Source organism: Fundulus heteroclitus, chromosome 15 (assembly GCF_011125445.2).
Source record: "Fundulus heteroclitus isolate FHET01 chromosome 15, MU-UCD_Fhet_4.1, whole genome shotgun sequence".
Classification (NCBI taxonomy): Eukaryota; Metazoa; Chordata; class Actinopteri; order Cyprinodontiformes; family Fundulidae; genus Fundulus; species Fundulus heteroclitus.
The window spans coordinates 31,466,425-31,483,465 of record NC_046375.1 but is presented as its reverse complement, the minus strand read 5'-3'; the positions used below and the strand labels follow the sequence as shown (position 1 = coordinate 31,483,465).

The 17,041-nt window shown below is 46.3% G+C and overlaps 2 protein-coding genes across 13 annotated transcripts in view; one reads left to right on the top strand and one right to left on the bottom strand.

Moving 5' to 3' along the window:
• ankrd6b (ankyrin repeat domain 6b) overlaps window positions 1-17,041 on the top strand; it is a 175,388-nt gene that overhangs the window by 100,684 nt on the left and 57,663 nt on the right. The gene's annotated exons all lie outside the window — the stretch shown is intronic.
• On the bottom strand, window positions 1,572-9,080 carry LOC118566091. 5 transcript variants are annotated; one of them, XR_004932790.1, is made up of 2 exons: window positions 2,824-8,730; window positions 1,572-2,681 (listed from the first exon to the last, which is right to left on the bottom strand). XR_004932790.1 is itself a non-coding variant. In XM_036147139.1 (2 exons), exons 1-2 carry the CDS (start codon window positions 8,971-8,973, stop codon window positions 3,133-3,135), a joined length of 2,940 nt encoding a protein of 979 aa, XP_036003032.1. In that variant the 5' UTR covers window positions 8,974-9,080; the 3' UTR covers window positions 2,642-3,132. The 5 variants fall into 5 exon arrangements, 4 of the variants coding, with proteins under 4 accessions (XP_036003032.1, XP_036003033.1, XP_036003031.1 ...); XM_036147139.1 differs by adding an exon at window positions 8,821-9,080 and having other exon boundaries at window positions 2,642-5,919; XM_036147140.1 differs by adding an exon at window positions 8,821-8,908 and having other exon boundaries at window positions 2,642-6,109.

Genomic DNA, 17,041 nt, shown 5'->3' with positions numbered 1-17,041 from the left:
CTTTTGGGCTCTGCGGACAGGACCGTAAATAATGACCGGGATGGCCGCAGTATATACAGACTCCCTCCAGGAAGCGGCACTCACGCTCGCGTGGTGACAGTTTGGCCCCACCCAGCTGCATGGGTTCCTTAGTGGAGGGACCAGGGCTCGGCATGGATCGTAACCCAGAACTACGAGGAGGTGTAAGGCCGCTGGGAGAGCTTAAAACTGCAGGCCGAGGAGAAGTGAGACCAGTGGACTGTGCTGCTGGACGAGCAGAGGGAGTCGTGCGCGTTGCGCGCTTTCTGCCACGATTGTCGATCTGAGTGGCTTTCTTAACCAGCTCGTTAAACTGTAGGCATGCCCTGAGCGGCTAGGTGATCTTTAACATCATCGCTCAGGCCACAGAGGAAAAGATCTTGGAGAGACTTAGTGTTCCACCCGGAATGAGCGGCGAGAATGCGGAAGTCTACCGAGTACTCCGCTACGCTGCGGCCCCCCTGGCGCAGCGCAACGAGGCGCGTCAGCGTGTCGCTCTCCCTTACAGGGCAATCAAACACCTGCCGAAGCTCGGTGGCAAACGCCGAGTAAGAGGAGAGGACCAGCGAGGAAACCTCGCTGACTGCCGCGTACCAGGCCAGTGCGTCGCCGCGGAGCAGTCCGGCGACGTAACACACCTTGGCCTCGTCGGTTTGGAAAGTGACAGGTTGTCTTTTAAACACCAGCTCGCACTGGACTAGGAACCCTTCGACTGTCCCCATAACCCCAGCGAATTTATCTGGCATCGCTACGGGTGTTTCGGTGAAGACTACGGGAGGAGAAGTGGGAGGTTCGGGGTCAGGAGCGGGCGCGCGGAGGCGGGACACCTCGGCGGCCAGCTTGCGCAGGGAGTCAGTCAGGGACTGGATGTGATCTGCCTGCTTTTGGAGGCGCACGCCCTGGGCCGCGACAGCGCAGGCGACCTCATGCGTGGAGGGAGGAGTCGAGGGCGGAGAGTCTGAGTGGGCTGGGTCCATGTTTGACTGGATCGTTCTGTTAAGGTTTGACAGAACGGACCCACACGCAACGACTCAGAAAAAACGGTTTCTTTTAATTAGAGCAGTAAAGGGTTTAAGTACAGCGGGGAGTTCGGTTCTCCAGGGGGGAGGGCGCAGGAACGTGGATGGAAATGCGGACCAGGAGGACTAACCCAGGCGACACGGGAACAATTGACTGGAGGCCCAGAGGAGGAGGGCACCGGCCGGCGAGCAACCAACTGGGAAGTGGATGGTGAGCCGCAGTGGCAGCGTCCGGGAGGGGAGAATCGGTCGCGAGCCCAGCTGGCTGAAGATCAGCAAGGTGAGTGAACCTGAAAGGAAACACAGAAAAGGGATTAGCGCAAGGGAGAAACACCAGGGAAATATTTTGTCTAGACGCAGGGAGCTCTAAGAGAATCAGCAGCACCAGGATGAATGCAGCAGACGAGGATGGTTCCAGAACGCAGGAAAGAGAACCGTAGGGAGGGGCGAGACATAGGGCCAAAGAAAATAACACAGAAAATGCTGAGATAAACAGAAAGAAAACAGGACACTCACCCCTGCTGTGCTGCCACCGTAACAAATAACTCTCATATCAAGCCAACTCGCCTTTTCAGCAGCAACAGCATTATTTCCTATGGTTAAATATTCTCCATATGCTTTCATTAAAATTTTCTAATTCCACTCATGCGCACTTTGAGGCTTATTCCTTGTCGTTGTCATGGTGAAGGACATTATCTGCGTTCCATTGATCAGGGCTTCTTTAATTCTCGTGCTCGCGTTGAAGTCATGGTTGGTTGAACACTGAGTTTAGTTACCTGGCTGATATTACCTGTTCTGAAACCAAAAACCCGAGTATGACAGAGGGGGGAAGAACTACTCAGAGCAGCAGCTTTCTACACGGGGTAGATCGGTATTTTTTCTTTCACGGAGTCCAGAACAAAGACGCACAGCGCAACCTGCCCAACTATAAAGGCCTCTGCTCCACCCATCAATTAGCGGTGCGTTCCGATCAGCACCTGCGCTCACAGAGCGGGCCGCGGAACACCGTCTCACCAGAGTTGCAAAATAGTACAACTTGGTTTATTATCTTGTTTACAGTTCAGCTAGGATTTTATTTTCTGCGTAGCATAGATTTGCTGTGCGCTCTGAAGCCAGATGCTGTGCGCGATGGCCCAGGCGCGCAGCTTAGAGGGTCGCCAGTCCATCGCAGGGCAGAAATAGTCGTCTTTTGCCCGATTTACTGTATCCCCAATGAAAGCAAATGGTTCGGTCCAAGAACTCTGTTCTCCTCAGCTATCTTTCTCGTTTTCCCTTTGGGATCCAGGGCTCATCAAACACCTACCGGTATTTTTACAACTGCGACCCGCCTGGCACTACGCCGGGCTGCAAGAAACGTGTGCCGCAGCTTATGACGCAAATCTCCGTTGAGAGATATTTGAAATGTAACATGTATTCTACACATTTTACATAATTGGAAAACATTGAGAATGTCTGTCTCGGGGTTTCCCTGCTACAGAAATCACACTAAAATGGAAAATATAAAGCCTATCTTATCTTATTGTGCCGTCCTCGATATGTCTATTAATATCCTGACGGCCAGCTAAACTTTTTCCCCACACCAAGACTCTGAAGATTCGTTCTAGTTCGTTCCACAGGTTTATTGGAGTTAGAGAAAAGGTGAAACTGCAACATACAAACAGCAAGACGAATCAGCGCCATGCTATTCAACCTCGACCACACATGGATAAAGGCTCTTCAAACATAAAAATGACTTCGAAAAAATAATAAATATCTCCACACAATCTCAAAAACCAAGTATACATACCGACGATGCTATGCCAGACACAAGATGTTGAGAGATGCGATAGGATATGCATGAATCTAAAACAAATCGCCGAAATACGTGAGTTGAGCGCTTACTTCCTAACTACGGGTCAAGTCATAGGACATTTTTCAACAACGCGATCTCGCGTGAACATGACCAAAACAGAAACACCTTAGGAATCTGCATTGACAGCCAAAAGTAAAACATATTTAACTTCTGAAAATTAGCTTAATGATATTTTTCCACTCATAACAAAACACTCCCCGCCTGACGTGGTCACACGTCACCCACAGACCATCTACAGTCCATTTACTGTGCCTCTGGAGGTAGAAGTAGAACTATTTCATTGACTGACCTGAGAAAGAGGCTAGTCCCACCTGGCTTGATGATCTTCACCTCAACCTGGCGCACTTTTCCATCTTTGCTAGGGAAGGCCTGTGTAATCAGTCCAAGAGGCCATTCATTCCTAGGTGCTTGGCTGTTCTTAAAGAGAACAACGCTTCCAGGCGGAATGTTTGGCTGAGCGGACTGCCATCTCTTGCGGGCCTGCAGTGTTGGGAGGAATTGTTTCCTCCAGCGGTCCCAGAAGGTGTTAGACAGGTGCTGAACCTGCCGCCACTGGGATTTGTAGAGGTCTGCAACTCCAAACTCACCAGCAGGAGCAGGCACGAAGTTTGCCTTTTGTGTGAGAAGAGCAGCAGGCGTGAGTATGAACGAGTCATCTGGGTCCATTGTCACTGGAACAAGTGGCCTGGCGTTGATGATCGCTGCGACTTCTGCCATAAAGGTCACCAGCACTTCATGGGTGAGCTTGTCTTTCAGCCGGAGGAACATTGCATCCAGAATCCTCCTCGCCAGCCCTATCATTCTCTCCCACGATCCACCCCAATGGGATGCATGTGGAGGATTAAAAGACCAGGTGCAGCCCTTGTCTGAGAGATAGGTTTTTACGGCAATGCTGTCAATGTTCGAGGTCATCTTCAGTTCCTTACAGGCGCCAATAAAGTTGGTACCGCGGTCAGAACGAATATGTTTGACCGGCCCACGTACTGAAAGGAAGCGCCGTAGCGCATTGATGAAGCTAGAGGTGTCGAGGGACTCTATGACTTCAATGTGCACAGCTCTTATGCTCATGCACGTAAAGATCACTGCCCACCTTTTACTTTGAGCGAAGCCGCCTCTGGTCCGGCGTGAGGAGACGTTCCATGGACCAAACACATCAAGACCCACGCTGGAGAACGGCGGGTCTGTCGAAAGACGATCGGCGGGGAGGTTTGCCATCTTCTGGATGCTGAGTGGAGCTCTGAGCCTTCTGCACGTCATGCATTGGTGGATGATGCTGCTTACTCTTTTCTTCCCTCCAACTACCCAAAGGCCAGCTGAACGGACCGCCCCCTCTGTGAAGTGACGGCCTTGATGATGGATTTGCTCGTGGTGGTGTCTAATGAGCAAGGTGGCGATGTGGTGTTGGCCGGGAATAATCAGGGGAGTCTTTTCGCTCTGATCGAGATTTGAATGACGAAGGCGGCCTCCAACTCTGAGAAGCCCGTGTGTGTCAATGAACGGGTCCAGATTTCTAAGAGGGCTTGATTTTGGCATCTTTTCCTGTTTTTGAATGCACTTTATCTCTTGGCTATAAACTTCCTGTTGAACTGCTTGGATGATCACAGCCGATGCTTTCTCTGATTCCTCAACTGTTTCAGCTTTGCAGTAATGCCAGCCCTTGCATGCTCCGTTCTCTCTGTGAGCTGTCTTGAAATGACAGGCTATGTGAACGAGGCGAGTGACTGCACGAATTAATGACTTCCAGGTAGAGAACTTGGCAAAGCGTTGTGAATCCAGTTGTTTGTTTGAGGCTGTAGTGCTTAAGGCAGACACCAGAGGGCGGATGTCTGGGTCTGTGCTCGGGTCAACAAGGTCATAAGTGCTGTCAGAAATGCTGGGCTCCGGCTTGGAGAGAAATTTGGGCCCACTCAACCAATTGGTGTGTTTCAGTTGGCCAGCAGGGATGGAACGTGTTGCGTGATCCGCAGGGTTCAGATCTGTTGGTACATAGCGCCACTGATCTGGTCGGCTGGATCTTCGAATGCGTAACACCCGGTTGCTGACATAGACATAAAAGCGCCTGGTCTCATTGCAAATATAGCCCAGGACTACTTTACTGTCCGAGTAGTAGGTTACATCATCAAGCTGTAGATCTAGTTCTGCAGAGACCAGGTCTGCTAACTCGACAGCAAGCACTGCTGCACAGAGTTCGAGTCTTGGCACTGTGTGTTCAGGACGGGGGGCCAGCTTGGCTTTGCCCATTACAAATCCAACCTGGTTGTTGCCATTACTGTCTGTCACTTTCAGGTAGCACACAGCACCGATAGCCTTGACTGACGCATCACAAAACACACACAGTTCTCTTCTTACCGCTGCTGATGGTGAAGCTTCTGTGTAGCGCCTTGGGATGGGAAGCTCAGCGAGCTCGGACAGAGAGGCTCTCCATGACGTCCAGGCATCTTCCATGGCTGAAGGTAAGGGCGCGTCCCAGTCACCGTTCTCCGCTGTGAGCTCTCGCAGGATAGCCTTGCCTTGGACCGTGACGGGAGCGACGAATCCAAGTGGGTCGTAGAGGCTATTGATCGTAGACAAAACACCGCGCCGGGTGTAGGGCTTGGCTGCGCTGGAGACATTAAAAAGGAAACAGTCTGTCTTGAGATTCCAGTCAAGCCCGAGGCTGCGCTGCAATGGCAGCTCGTCTGCGTCGAGGTCAAGGTCTTTGAGGTCACTCGCGTGGTCACTGGATGGAAAGGCGTCCATGACCTCGTTGTTGTTCGCTGCAATCTTGTGAAGTCTCAGATTTGACTTGGAGAGCACATCCTGTGTCCTTTTTAGCAGGCTGATAGCAGCTTGAACCGTGGGTAGGGACTTCAGTCCATCATCAACATAGAAGTCGTGCAACACGAAGTGCTGCACATCTGGGTCGACATGGAACTCGTTGCCTTGGACCGACTTGTGTAGACCGTGAATAGCCACTGCAGGTGAAGGGCTGTTGCCGAAAACGTGGATGTTCATGCGGTAATCCACGATGGCTTTGGAGAGGTCGTTGTTCTGGAACCAGAGAAAACGCAAGAAGTTACGGTCTTTTTCTCTTACCCGGAAGCAATAGAACATCTGCTCTATGTCGGCTGTGATGGCGATGGCCTCTCTTCTGAACCGGATCAGCACTCCCTGAAGTGTGTTATTCAGGTCAGGTCCCGTTAACAGCACGTTGTTGAGTGATATGCCGTCGTATTGGGCACTGGAATCGAACACAACACGGATTTTTTTAGGTTTCTTTGGATGATACACCCCGAACGTTAGTAAGTACCACTTTTCTTCACCCGGGCTGAGCGGGGGGGCTAACTCTGCATGACCGTTCCGAAACATGTTGTCCATGAAGGCAAGAAAGTGGTCTCTCATCCCAGGCTTTTTCTCAAAGTTACGCTTGAGAGACATGAGACGCCTCAGCGCCTGTGGCCTGTTGTCAGGGAGCCGTGGGCGTGGGCTCTTGAAAGGTAATGGTGCCACCCAACTGTTGTTTGAGTCTTTTTGCAGACCTCCATCCATTATCTCCATGAACAATGAATCTTGAATGGAGGGAGCTACCTGATTGTCATCCCTGGTCCGCTTGAACACCGTGCATCCAAGGTGGTTGGTTTCACAGGTAGGCTGGTCCTCAGGATACGCTGGAGGTTCGCTGGTGGCCTGGGTGTCGCTGAACCTCTCCTTCACGTGGAACACGTTGGGGCACGTATCAAAGAGAGTGGGCCGCCGCAGCTCTGTGGTGTTTGTGTGGAATGTGCTAATTGTCAGTGGCTTGTGAACATTACCTAGGCACACATTTCCAACATTGACCCACCCCAGGTCTAACTTCTGCGCGTAAGGCAGGTTGTGAGGGCCATTCACCTGTTTGCGGACTTTATGCACTCTGATAATGTCCCGTCCTAAGAGAAGCATAATAGGAGCTTGCGGGTCAATGTCTGGGATGAGGTGTGCTACTGACCTTAGATGATCATGATGAAGAGCTACTTCAGGGGTTGGAATTTCTTCTCTGTTGTTCGGTATGTCGTTACATTCTATGAGGCTTGGCAACGGGACGCGAACAGTTCCATCCAGAGACTCCACTTCATAGCCAGTGGCCCTCCTACCAGCTGATTGCTTCACTCCAGCACATGTTCTCAGTGTGTACGGTGCGCTTGGACTTTGGTCGTTGAACATGTCGAAGAACTGTGAGCGAACCAGCGACCTGTTGCTCTGCTCGTCCATGATCGCATACAATTTTACAGCTTTTTCTCTGTGGCCAGTTGGGAACACTTTGATGAGGCATATTTTTGAGCAGGAGCGGTCTGTGAGTTCGCCTCCGCAGACTTTCGTGCATTTGTTGGTGATCTGAGACTGCGATGAAGCTGCATCTTCCTCCCCGCCGTGCTCAGAAGCAGGGCCAGCCTCCTGCTGCCAGGCTGCGGGCCCGGGGTGAAGCGCTGTGTTGTGCCTATCGCTCTTACATTCCAAACACTGGACATTGAGTCTGCAGTTCTTTGCTATGTGAGACGAGGAAGAAAGACATTTAAAGCACACATTGTTTTCTTTGAGGAGTGTTTTGCGCTCATCAATGGTCTTCTCCCTGAATGCTCGACACTTACGGAGAGGATGGGGCTTTTTATGCAACAGACACAGTTTGTCGCTGTCGTCGGATTTTGTTGGAGGCTCACCCGTGTCAGACGTGGCTCTGGGTGACACCTCTGTCTTGTGGACGGAGACTTCCCGCTGTCTGTTCGGCTTCCATGCTGTCTTCTCTGTCCTGGGGGCCGTGTCTGGATTGCCGATGAGGCTGAAGCTTGGATCATTTGCAATGCAAGCCTGCTGGCTGACAAAATCGACAAAGAAACCAAAGGGAGGATAGTTTACCTTGTTTTGACTCTTGTAGGCTGCACCAGCTATCACCCACTTGTCCTGGAGACGAGACGGGAGTTTCTGTACAATTGGGTTGACGCCTCTCGCCGTATCAAGGAAAGCCAGGCCTGGTAAGTCTCCTTCAGCCTTGGCGGCCTGCAGTTCCATCAGTAGATCACCCAGCTTTGTCAGCTTAGGTCCATCTCGGTTTATTATTTTTGGAAAACTGTCAATGCGTTTGAACAGAGCATTTTCTATTGCTTCAGCTGAGCCATATGTTAGCTCGAGCCTTTCCCATGCCATGGCCAGTCCTGCTTCTGGCCGGTTGATGTGTATTGCTCTTATCTGCTCAATATGCTCTGCTGACTCCTTCCCGAGCCACTTTAGCAGAAGATCCATCTCCTCACTCTGTGTCAGGTTTAAGCCGCTGATGGTAGTCAAAAAGGAACGCCTCCATGCTCTGTAGTTTTGGGGTTTGTCATTGAATTGAAGCAAGCCTGTAGCTACAAGCTCACGGCGGGCTAGATACCTGACAAAGTCATTTATGTGTGAGCTGCCATCATGGAAGTCTGGCAGTACGGCATGGCGTGCAGGAGGAGGCTGGGTGAGGTGGTTTTGTGGTCTGAAGTGGTGTGTAGGAAAAGCACTGGGACTGACTTCAGGCTTTAATGGAGGAGGTGACACGTTATGATTAGGAACCGGCCCTGTCTTTGCTTGCATGTCACCACTTTTACATGACTCAAATTCTGAATCCCTTTCTTTTAGTTGATCAAGCACATACTGCTTTGTGCGTTGTGAGGCTTCTAAAGGAACAGAGTCTATGTTCAGGTCACAACTATGTCTCTCACTTTTTGCATCAGCAGCAGCTTCAAGTGTCTCTGCTTCGGCAACGGCTGCTGCAGCCTCTTTTTTATGTTTTAGCATTTGTATAGACACTTCCAACTTAGCTTGTTGTAGCCTCAGATTAGCTTCCTCTTCAGCAAAGCATAGGCGTGCCTTTGCTGCTTCGGCTCTAGCCCTAGCTCTGACTGCTGCAGACTCAGCTGAAGATGAGCTGGATCTCACTGAACAGCATACCTCTGAGCGTGTCCTTAACGATGCGCTGTGTGGGATCTCCTTTGTTGCTGTACTTCTATGCGAACTCTCCCCTGTAGCTTGTAGCTCCGTGGCGCGCGCTGCTCCAGTGGCGCTTGGCCGTAGAGAATGGTCCGTTGAACGTGGCGACGACATGTCGGCTAGCTTCCAACTCGCTCCGATTTATCTTGTTTGCTTGATAGCCGTCGTTTCACTGTGCCGTCCTCGATATGTCTATTAATATCCTGACGGCCAGCTAAACTTTTTCCTCACACCAAGACTCTGAAGATTCGTTCTAGTTCGTTCCACAGGTTTATTGGAGTTAGAGAAAAGGTGAAACTGCAACATACAAACAGCAAGACGAATCAGCGCCATGCTATTCAACCTCGACCACACATGGATAAAGGCTCTTCAAACATAAAAATGACTTCGAAAAAATAATAAATATCTCCACACAATCTCAAAAACCAAGTATACATACCGACGATGCTATGCCAGACACAAGATGTTGAGAGATGCGATAGGATATGCATGAATCTAAAACAAATCGCCGAAATACGTGAGTTGAGCGCTTACTTCCTAACTACGGGTCAAGTCATAGGACATTTTTCAACAACGCGATCTCGCGTGAACATGACCAAAACAGAAACACCTTAGGAATCTGCATTGACAGCCAAAAGTAAAACATATTTAACTTCTGAAAATTAGCTTAATGATATTTTTCCACTCATAACAAAACACTTATCTTATCTCTTATTTTATCATGTTAAAGAATGATCTGCTAAATAAACATCAATAACCTTTAAGACACTTGATTTTATTAATGTAATTATTTCTCCTAGAAATAATTAATACTCAAATTGGTAATTTAGGAAACTACAGGGCACTGTAATGGACGATCGGCTGGAAATGATGTGTGCCGGAGCATACCAGGGCCCTGTCGCCACTAGCTTGATGAGTTAATCTTAAGCATAAACAAGCATTATGTTTAAACAAGTCATAGTTACGTTTACTAGGGTAAGTAGCAAGTTATTAGGGGGCTAATAGCGGCTAATACTAGCAGACATTCGAAGATTATTTAAAGAATACTTTTAAGCTAGCCAGCTTCTTCAGCTGAGGATCAGAACTCCAAGGTCCCCGCCCTTGACTGCCACTCATCACGCAACGCACCCGACTTTGAACACGTCCCAAGGGAGGTGGGGGAAATTGAGTCTGAGTGGACCATCTTCCGTGTCTCTAATGTCGAGGCGGCTAGTTGGAGCTGTGTCTGCAAGGTCATTGGTGCATGTTGCGGTGGCAACCCTCGAACGCGCTGGTGGACACCAGTGGTGAGGGAAGCTGTCAAGCTGAAGAAGGAGTCCTATCAGGCTTTCTTGGCATGTGGGACTCCGGAACCAGCTGATATGTACCGGCAGTCAAAGCGGCAGGCGTCTCGGCTGATCGCTGAGCCAAAAACATGGGCATAGGAAGAGTTCGGAGAGGCCACGGTGAAAGACTTCTGTACAGCTTCAAGGAAATTCTGGTCCACTATCTGGTGTCTCAGGAGGGGGAAGCAGTGCAGTACCAGCACTGTTTATAGTGGGGGTGGCGTGCTGCTGACCTTGACTCGGGACGTCATGTGTCGGTGGGCGGAATAATTCGAAGACCTCCTTAATCCCACCAACACGTTTTCCATTGAGGAAGCAGAGCCTGGGGACTACTGGTTAGATTCTTCCATCTCTGTTGCTGAGATAACCAAGGTAGTTAAAAAGCTCCTTGGTGGCAAGGCCCCGGGAGTGGATGAGATTCACACTGAGTACCTCAAGGCTCTGGATGTTGTGGGGCTGTGTTGGTTAACAGGGCTCTGCAATCTTGCATGGACATCGGGGGCAGTTCCCCTGGATTGGTAGACTGGGGTGGTGGTCCCCCTATTTAAAAATTGGGGCCGGAGGGTGTGTTCCAACTATAGAGGAATCACTCTCTTAAGCCTCCCTGGTAAGGTCTATTCTGGGGTTCTGGAAAGGAGGGTCTGTCGGATAGTCGAATCTCGGATTCAGGAAGAGCAGTGTGGTTTTCATCCTAGCCGTGGAACAGTGGATCAGCTCTATACCCTCAGCAGGATCCTGGAGGGCGCGTGGGAGTTTGCCCAACCAATCTACATGTGTTTTGTGGACTTGGAGAAGGCATTCGACCGTGTCCCTCGAGGGGTCCTGTGGGGGGTACACCGGGAGTATGGAGTACCGGGCCCTTTAATAAGGGCTGTTAGGTCTCTGTATGACCGGTGCCAGAGCTTGGTCCGCATTGCTGGCAGTAAGTCGGACTTGTTTCCAGTGACAGTTGGACTCCGCCAAGTTTGCCCTTTGTCACCGATTCTGTTCATAACTTTTATGGACAGAATTTCTAGGCGCAGCCAAGGTGTTGACGGGATCAATTTTGGTGGCTTTAGGATTGCGTCTCTGCTGTTTGCGGCTGACGTGGTTCTGCTGGCTTCATCAGATTGTGATCTACAGCTCTCACTGGATCAGTTCACAGCTGAGTGTGAACTGATCCAGTTTAGGAACCTTCTTTAAAGCATTAACTGTGCCTCTGATTTTCTTGGGACCCAAGCTTTCCTGCAAGTTTAACATTTTCTATGGTCTTGCATGACTGGGATGATAACCAATTAAAATGTCCAAATAAATCCAGGGATATTGTCTGAATCAGACATCAGCAGCCAGAAAATAGTGCATCAACTCCCCTTCACCCACCAAAAAAGAAAAGTTACTGTATTGCTTTGTTTACGTTGCTCTGAGTCTATCAATAGGCTACAGGCAAGAAGCTCACACTTCTAGTTCACTAGATCACTAGTTCATCACAGTTTAAAGTACTTACCTTTGAGCATAATTATTTCAGTATAAATTTGGGCCTGGAAATACATTTAAAAAACAAACCATTCAGTTTTTATTGCCCTCTGACAAAAACTTTTTTTTGTATTGAATAGAAAAAAGCAGAGTTGTGGCCATAATGGGCAATATTTATTTATGTTGGGTCCAAATATGTCATTGTTCATTTATAGGCTACTTAGCACCTGACAAAGCGGTAATCACATATTCGCGACATAGTAGAAAAAGTTCAGTAACATCACTCTCAGCTTCATTTTCAAGCAGCAACTGCACCTCAGCCAGTTGCTGTTCATTGAGTGGAGATGGAAATTCACAGACCACTATTGCACCATCCACATGTCCATCATACTCAGCAGCAACGTCCCAGTCAATGTCAGGCTCTTGGATGTCCTTATTAAGACTAAAACAAGAGAATTCAGCAGTTACTGCACAAATACATATTACAATAAGTCTTGTGTTGGGTTATGTACATATTCTACACAAAGGTTTTTGTGTAGAAGGAAAGTCCCCTGAAATGTCTGTCAAATTATATCCTGGAAGAGTTTCAGTAAGATTGGAGCAAGGGACAAGAACATTAGTTTGGAACACACATTTATTTTATGATAGGGTTACAAGCAGATCAAAGCTGCAATCAGGAATAAGGTTTTAAGCATTACACATAGTGAAATCACAACTCACCTTCCCTGCTAGGAATATTTTTTAAATGACAATGAAAATAACATGTGTGCATTTGGACAGTAGAAGGAAAATAAAGGGCATCATGTAACCTAACAATGTAAACTCCCAGCTGAGGCTGAAACTATAAATCTCCCTGCTAAGAGACAACAGTATTTACCGCATCACTTTGTAGCTTGAGATAATACACTAACAAGTAGAAATAAATTTAACTGAAATAAATGAGGCCTCAGTGTTTCCCACAGGTATCACAGTAGCCATTTGTGTACTGTGATCCAGTCACTATCATTACTAAGATGATATATCTTAATATTACAGTTGCCATTTATGAATTTATATTATAGCTGTAAAGGCCATTTTTTTATTTTTGGTCTGCAATGTAAATAACATTTTCTGTACTTCAAATACACTTATTGATGATCATAAAAGCTCAAACATGGTATTTTACAAAATGAGACAAAAACCTCAAGATTCTCTGGCTGATCCATTGGGTAAACCATCATTGCGGTATGCCAGAGCTGCTCCGGAGTTAGATTACCCTCCGCCCTAATTGGATGGTTGTTCCAGCCTTCCGCAAACGCCTCCAGGTCTGTCTTCAATTTAGCAAGGATGGTCATGTGAACTGCAAAAAGGTCCTCTGTAAAGGAGAGGAAATGTTAATTAGTTTGTTTTTGTTTTTGGGGGGGGGGGGGGGTTCATACACTTTCCTTCATTATTCTTTGATGTTTTTACAAGTGTGATATTCCAGTCAGTACTGTTGAATAATATTCTATGTAAGATGTTTGCACTGCATTATACCATATTCAAAACAATCCAGAAAAGATAAAGGGCAAATCCATCCCTTCTTCCCAATCATGAAACTAACCCCTGGAAGAAATATCAAGAAGGTGATCAGTCTCTAGGTTGTGTAGTGGGCTGTAGTATTTTGAGGTCACACAAGTTCTGACATCACGCCATAGCCGTTCAATGCTACACACTCAGAAAATAACATAATTATGTTTAACTTCAAAGACTTGTCAGATAATAAAATATCAGTATGGTTACAGTCAACATTTTTCTGTAATTATATCTGAAAGACATGCAGAAGCTTGAAACCTTTGATTGTGGAAACTTTTTCCAGTGATGAAGCTTCCTCTATCTGTTCCACAGACTGTGAACGTGTATTGGGCCATTTCAACATTCTCTACCCCTTGGTCAGCTCTGACCCTGCAGCGCATTCACGAAAGATCCAATAGCAAGCATGACAAGGAAACTATACAGCATAAAACTCAGGCAAATTTTTTATGTATGTCTGTGTAACTTAAGGTGAAGATTCTAAATATGATAGATTTTGACCAGAACACATTTAACTAAGTTAGATTATTCTCCTATTTTTAGACCTGAGAATATCCCATTATTAATTAAACAATTTACTACATTAGTTTACAGGTAGAAGCTGCAAAAGATAAAATGTCCCACTGATGTACGTATGTCCACTAAATTAATGTTTTATTAGTTTATGCAGATATGTCAGCTAGGCTACCATCTGTACTGGGATAAGTGGAAGGTGGTGTGTCTAACCCGAGTTCACAGTGTGTTTAGCATTCTTTTTGAACAGGAACTGGGTAAATACAACTTCTGACCATTACAGTACATTGAATTAGCATCTTACCTTGGCACTGCAAGTATGAGTATCATCTCTGAATGTGAATATCATTAGTTTAATAAAACCAAGATGTTTGCTGTCACTTACATGCAAATCCTCGAATGTTACTGACGTATCTCTATCCATTACTTATCGTCAAGGGGTGAATGTCAACACTGCAATGCCAAAATGAACCACACACATGCACAAACAATAAGAGAAACAGAGACAATAATTTAAGTCGTAAAAAACACTACAAACATTGAAATACAAGTTAACATCAGAGTTAGTGTAACTGGTTCACCCTGCGTTGTGTTCTGTTCGCGTGTGACTCGAAGAAGGACAGAGGCTGGATCTGGGTTGACTTGATATATATAATCTCTCTCTGTTTGAAGAAGACAGACTGCGATGAGTAATTGTACAATTTGGTCCAAAACACCTTCCTTCGGAAGCAGCATTAGACTACATGCAGGTCTTGGACAGATAATTTAATTACATTGTTTTCTTTTAAATTAATAGAAAAGATAACATCCATTCACCCTTGTTAGAAAATAACAATAGGAACAACATAAATATGGATATAACCAACATAGATTACATTATTTAACCTGTATCTGTTTGAAGAAGACAGACTGCGATGAGCAATAGTACAATTTGGTCCAAAACACCTTCCTTCGGAAGCAGCATTAGACTACATGCAGGTCTTGGACAGATAATTTAATTACATTGTTTTCTTTTAAATTAATAGAAAAGATAACATCCAGTCACCCTTGTTAGAAAATAACAATAGGAACAACATAAATATAGATATAACCAACATAGATTACATTAATTAACCTGTACTTGTTTGAAGAAGACAGACTGTGTTGAGTAATTTGGTCCAAAACACCTTCCTGAACAAGAAAATAATGTGCAAAATAAAGAATAATGAATACAAAAAGTCCACTAAGCTAACCGTATCTCCACTATAAAACAACAAAGCAGGTTAGCTTATTGTACATTCAGACAACACACTGACTCACATCTGCCATTTAACACTCAGATAATCAAAATGTTTCGGCAGGAAAACAACGAAAAGCTAGAGACTATAAAAGACGAGATTTCCAAAATTAATACAAGACTGGACGAAGCAGAGAACCGAATAGAACAAGCTGAGGAGCGGATCCAAACTACAGAAGACGTAGTGACGGAGATGCTAAAGCTACATGTGAAGCTAGAGGATAAGATTACAGATTTAGAGAGCCGCTCCAGACGAGACAACATAAGGATATACGGCGTATACGATGGTGCAGAAAAAGACTCAACAACTATGGCATCATTCGTAGAAAAGCTACTACGTGAGGGTCTACAGTTATCCGAGGAGGAGGTGCTGGATCTTCATATCGAGAGGGCGCACCATTCCCTCGGGCCGCAGCCGCCGGCAGGGGCACCCCCACGCTCCATCATAGTGAAGTTCGGGAGTTTCAAGTCCAAAGACTCTCTGCTCCGCAAAGCTTGGCAGATAAGGGGGTTTAAATGGATGGACAAACATGTAAACCTGGACCACGACTACCCTTTGCGCATTATTAATAAACGAAGAGAATACGCTGGGGTCCGCAAGGTTTTGAAAGAGAATCAAGTTCCTTTCCAGACCCTATTTCCTGCCAGGCTGCGAGTAAAATACACAGAAGGGATCAAAGTGTATGACTCTGCGGCGGATGCGGCGGATGACCTGAGGAGGAAAGGATACGCTGTTAAAACTACGAAAGCACCGGAGTCTCTCATAGAGCGAATAAAGCAGCTGACTTGGACGAGGACGGACCGGCCCACAAGCAGGAGCGCGCCCGATCCCGTCAAAGACTCGAGTTACAAGGAGAAGCTTCGCGCATTCAGACAGCCATCACCAGGTGCTTCTGCAGAATGAGGACTTGGGCTTTGGTTTATCTTAATTTTCTTTCTTGCAATTAACCACCGTTTTAATTATGAACAATGCAAAAGGAGAGTGGGTGAGTAAGCTGCGAAATTTCTTACAGGGGTTTTGAGGGTCAACCTCACTATACGGTTGCAGTCACTAAGCACCGCCTTCACCGAGAAGGGTTTGTGTTTTGGCGCCCATTAGGGTAACTAGGGTCTATAGATCAGACCCCTGCATAAGGAGTCACATTTTGTGTTCTGTCATTGTTTGTTAGTTAACGGTATGTTTTGTTTGGGTGTTTCACTCATTTCTTTGTTGATCATCTGCTGTTATGTGCAGAGAAGGGGAAGCTTGCCACATTGTTTATTAAGTTGTTCACTTCGTTATATATTCAGATGCAAGACAGGCCGATAAGATTTGTTTCACTTAATATAAATGGGGTACTCAACCCAATCAAACGTTGGAAAATGTTGTCTCAGTTAAAAAGGGATAAAATCCAGATAGCATTCATCCAGGAATCACATCTTGATGACATTGAACATGCTAAATTAAATAAAATGGGATTTAAAACAGTCTATTTCTCTTCCCATAGCTCCGGAAGGCGAAGGGGGGTGGCGATTTTGTTGTCTAATGCAGTAGATTTTGAATATATATCTGAATACAAGGATAGTGAAGGGAGATATGTTTTTGAAAATCGGGAAAATCCATGGTGTTCTAGTAAGTCTTCTCAATGTTTACGTGCCTCCAGGCAGTGACTGGTCAGTTTACAAACTTGTCTTCGACATTATGCCTACAAAATGTCAAGGTATTGTTATATGTGGGGGTGACTTCAATATTAGGTTACACCCAAAAATCGATTCATCCAATGGGAAATCTGATGCTAAAAATATTAGTAAAAGAATAAATATCTTAATGAAAGAATTGGGAATTGTTGACGTATGGAGGGAAATTAATCCAACAAGTCGAGACTATACACACTACTCCTCTGCTCATAATGTACACTCTCGCATTGACTATTTCTTTATGTTTAAAAACAACATTTTTAGAGCCACTAATTGTGATATCGGCGCTAGTACGCTTTCAGATCACAACCCTGTTTTTCTATCACTTCAGTTGTTTAATAAGACAAGATCTACTCTTTGGAGGTTAAATGAAAACATCTTAAAAGAC

Bases quoted from the DNA above. Each gene is read 5' to 3' on its own strand.
- LOC118566091 (XM_036147138.1), bottom strand. From the start codon at position 8,667: ATGCTAAAACATAAAAAAGAGGCTGCAGCAGCCGTTGCCGAAGCAGAG. The intron at 6,110-6,853 runs GTCAGTAGCACA...GTTCGATTCCAG, and splicing joins CTTCATCATGATCATCTAAG to TGCCCAATACGACGGCATAT.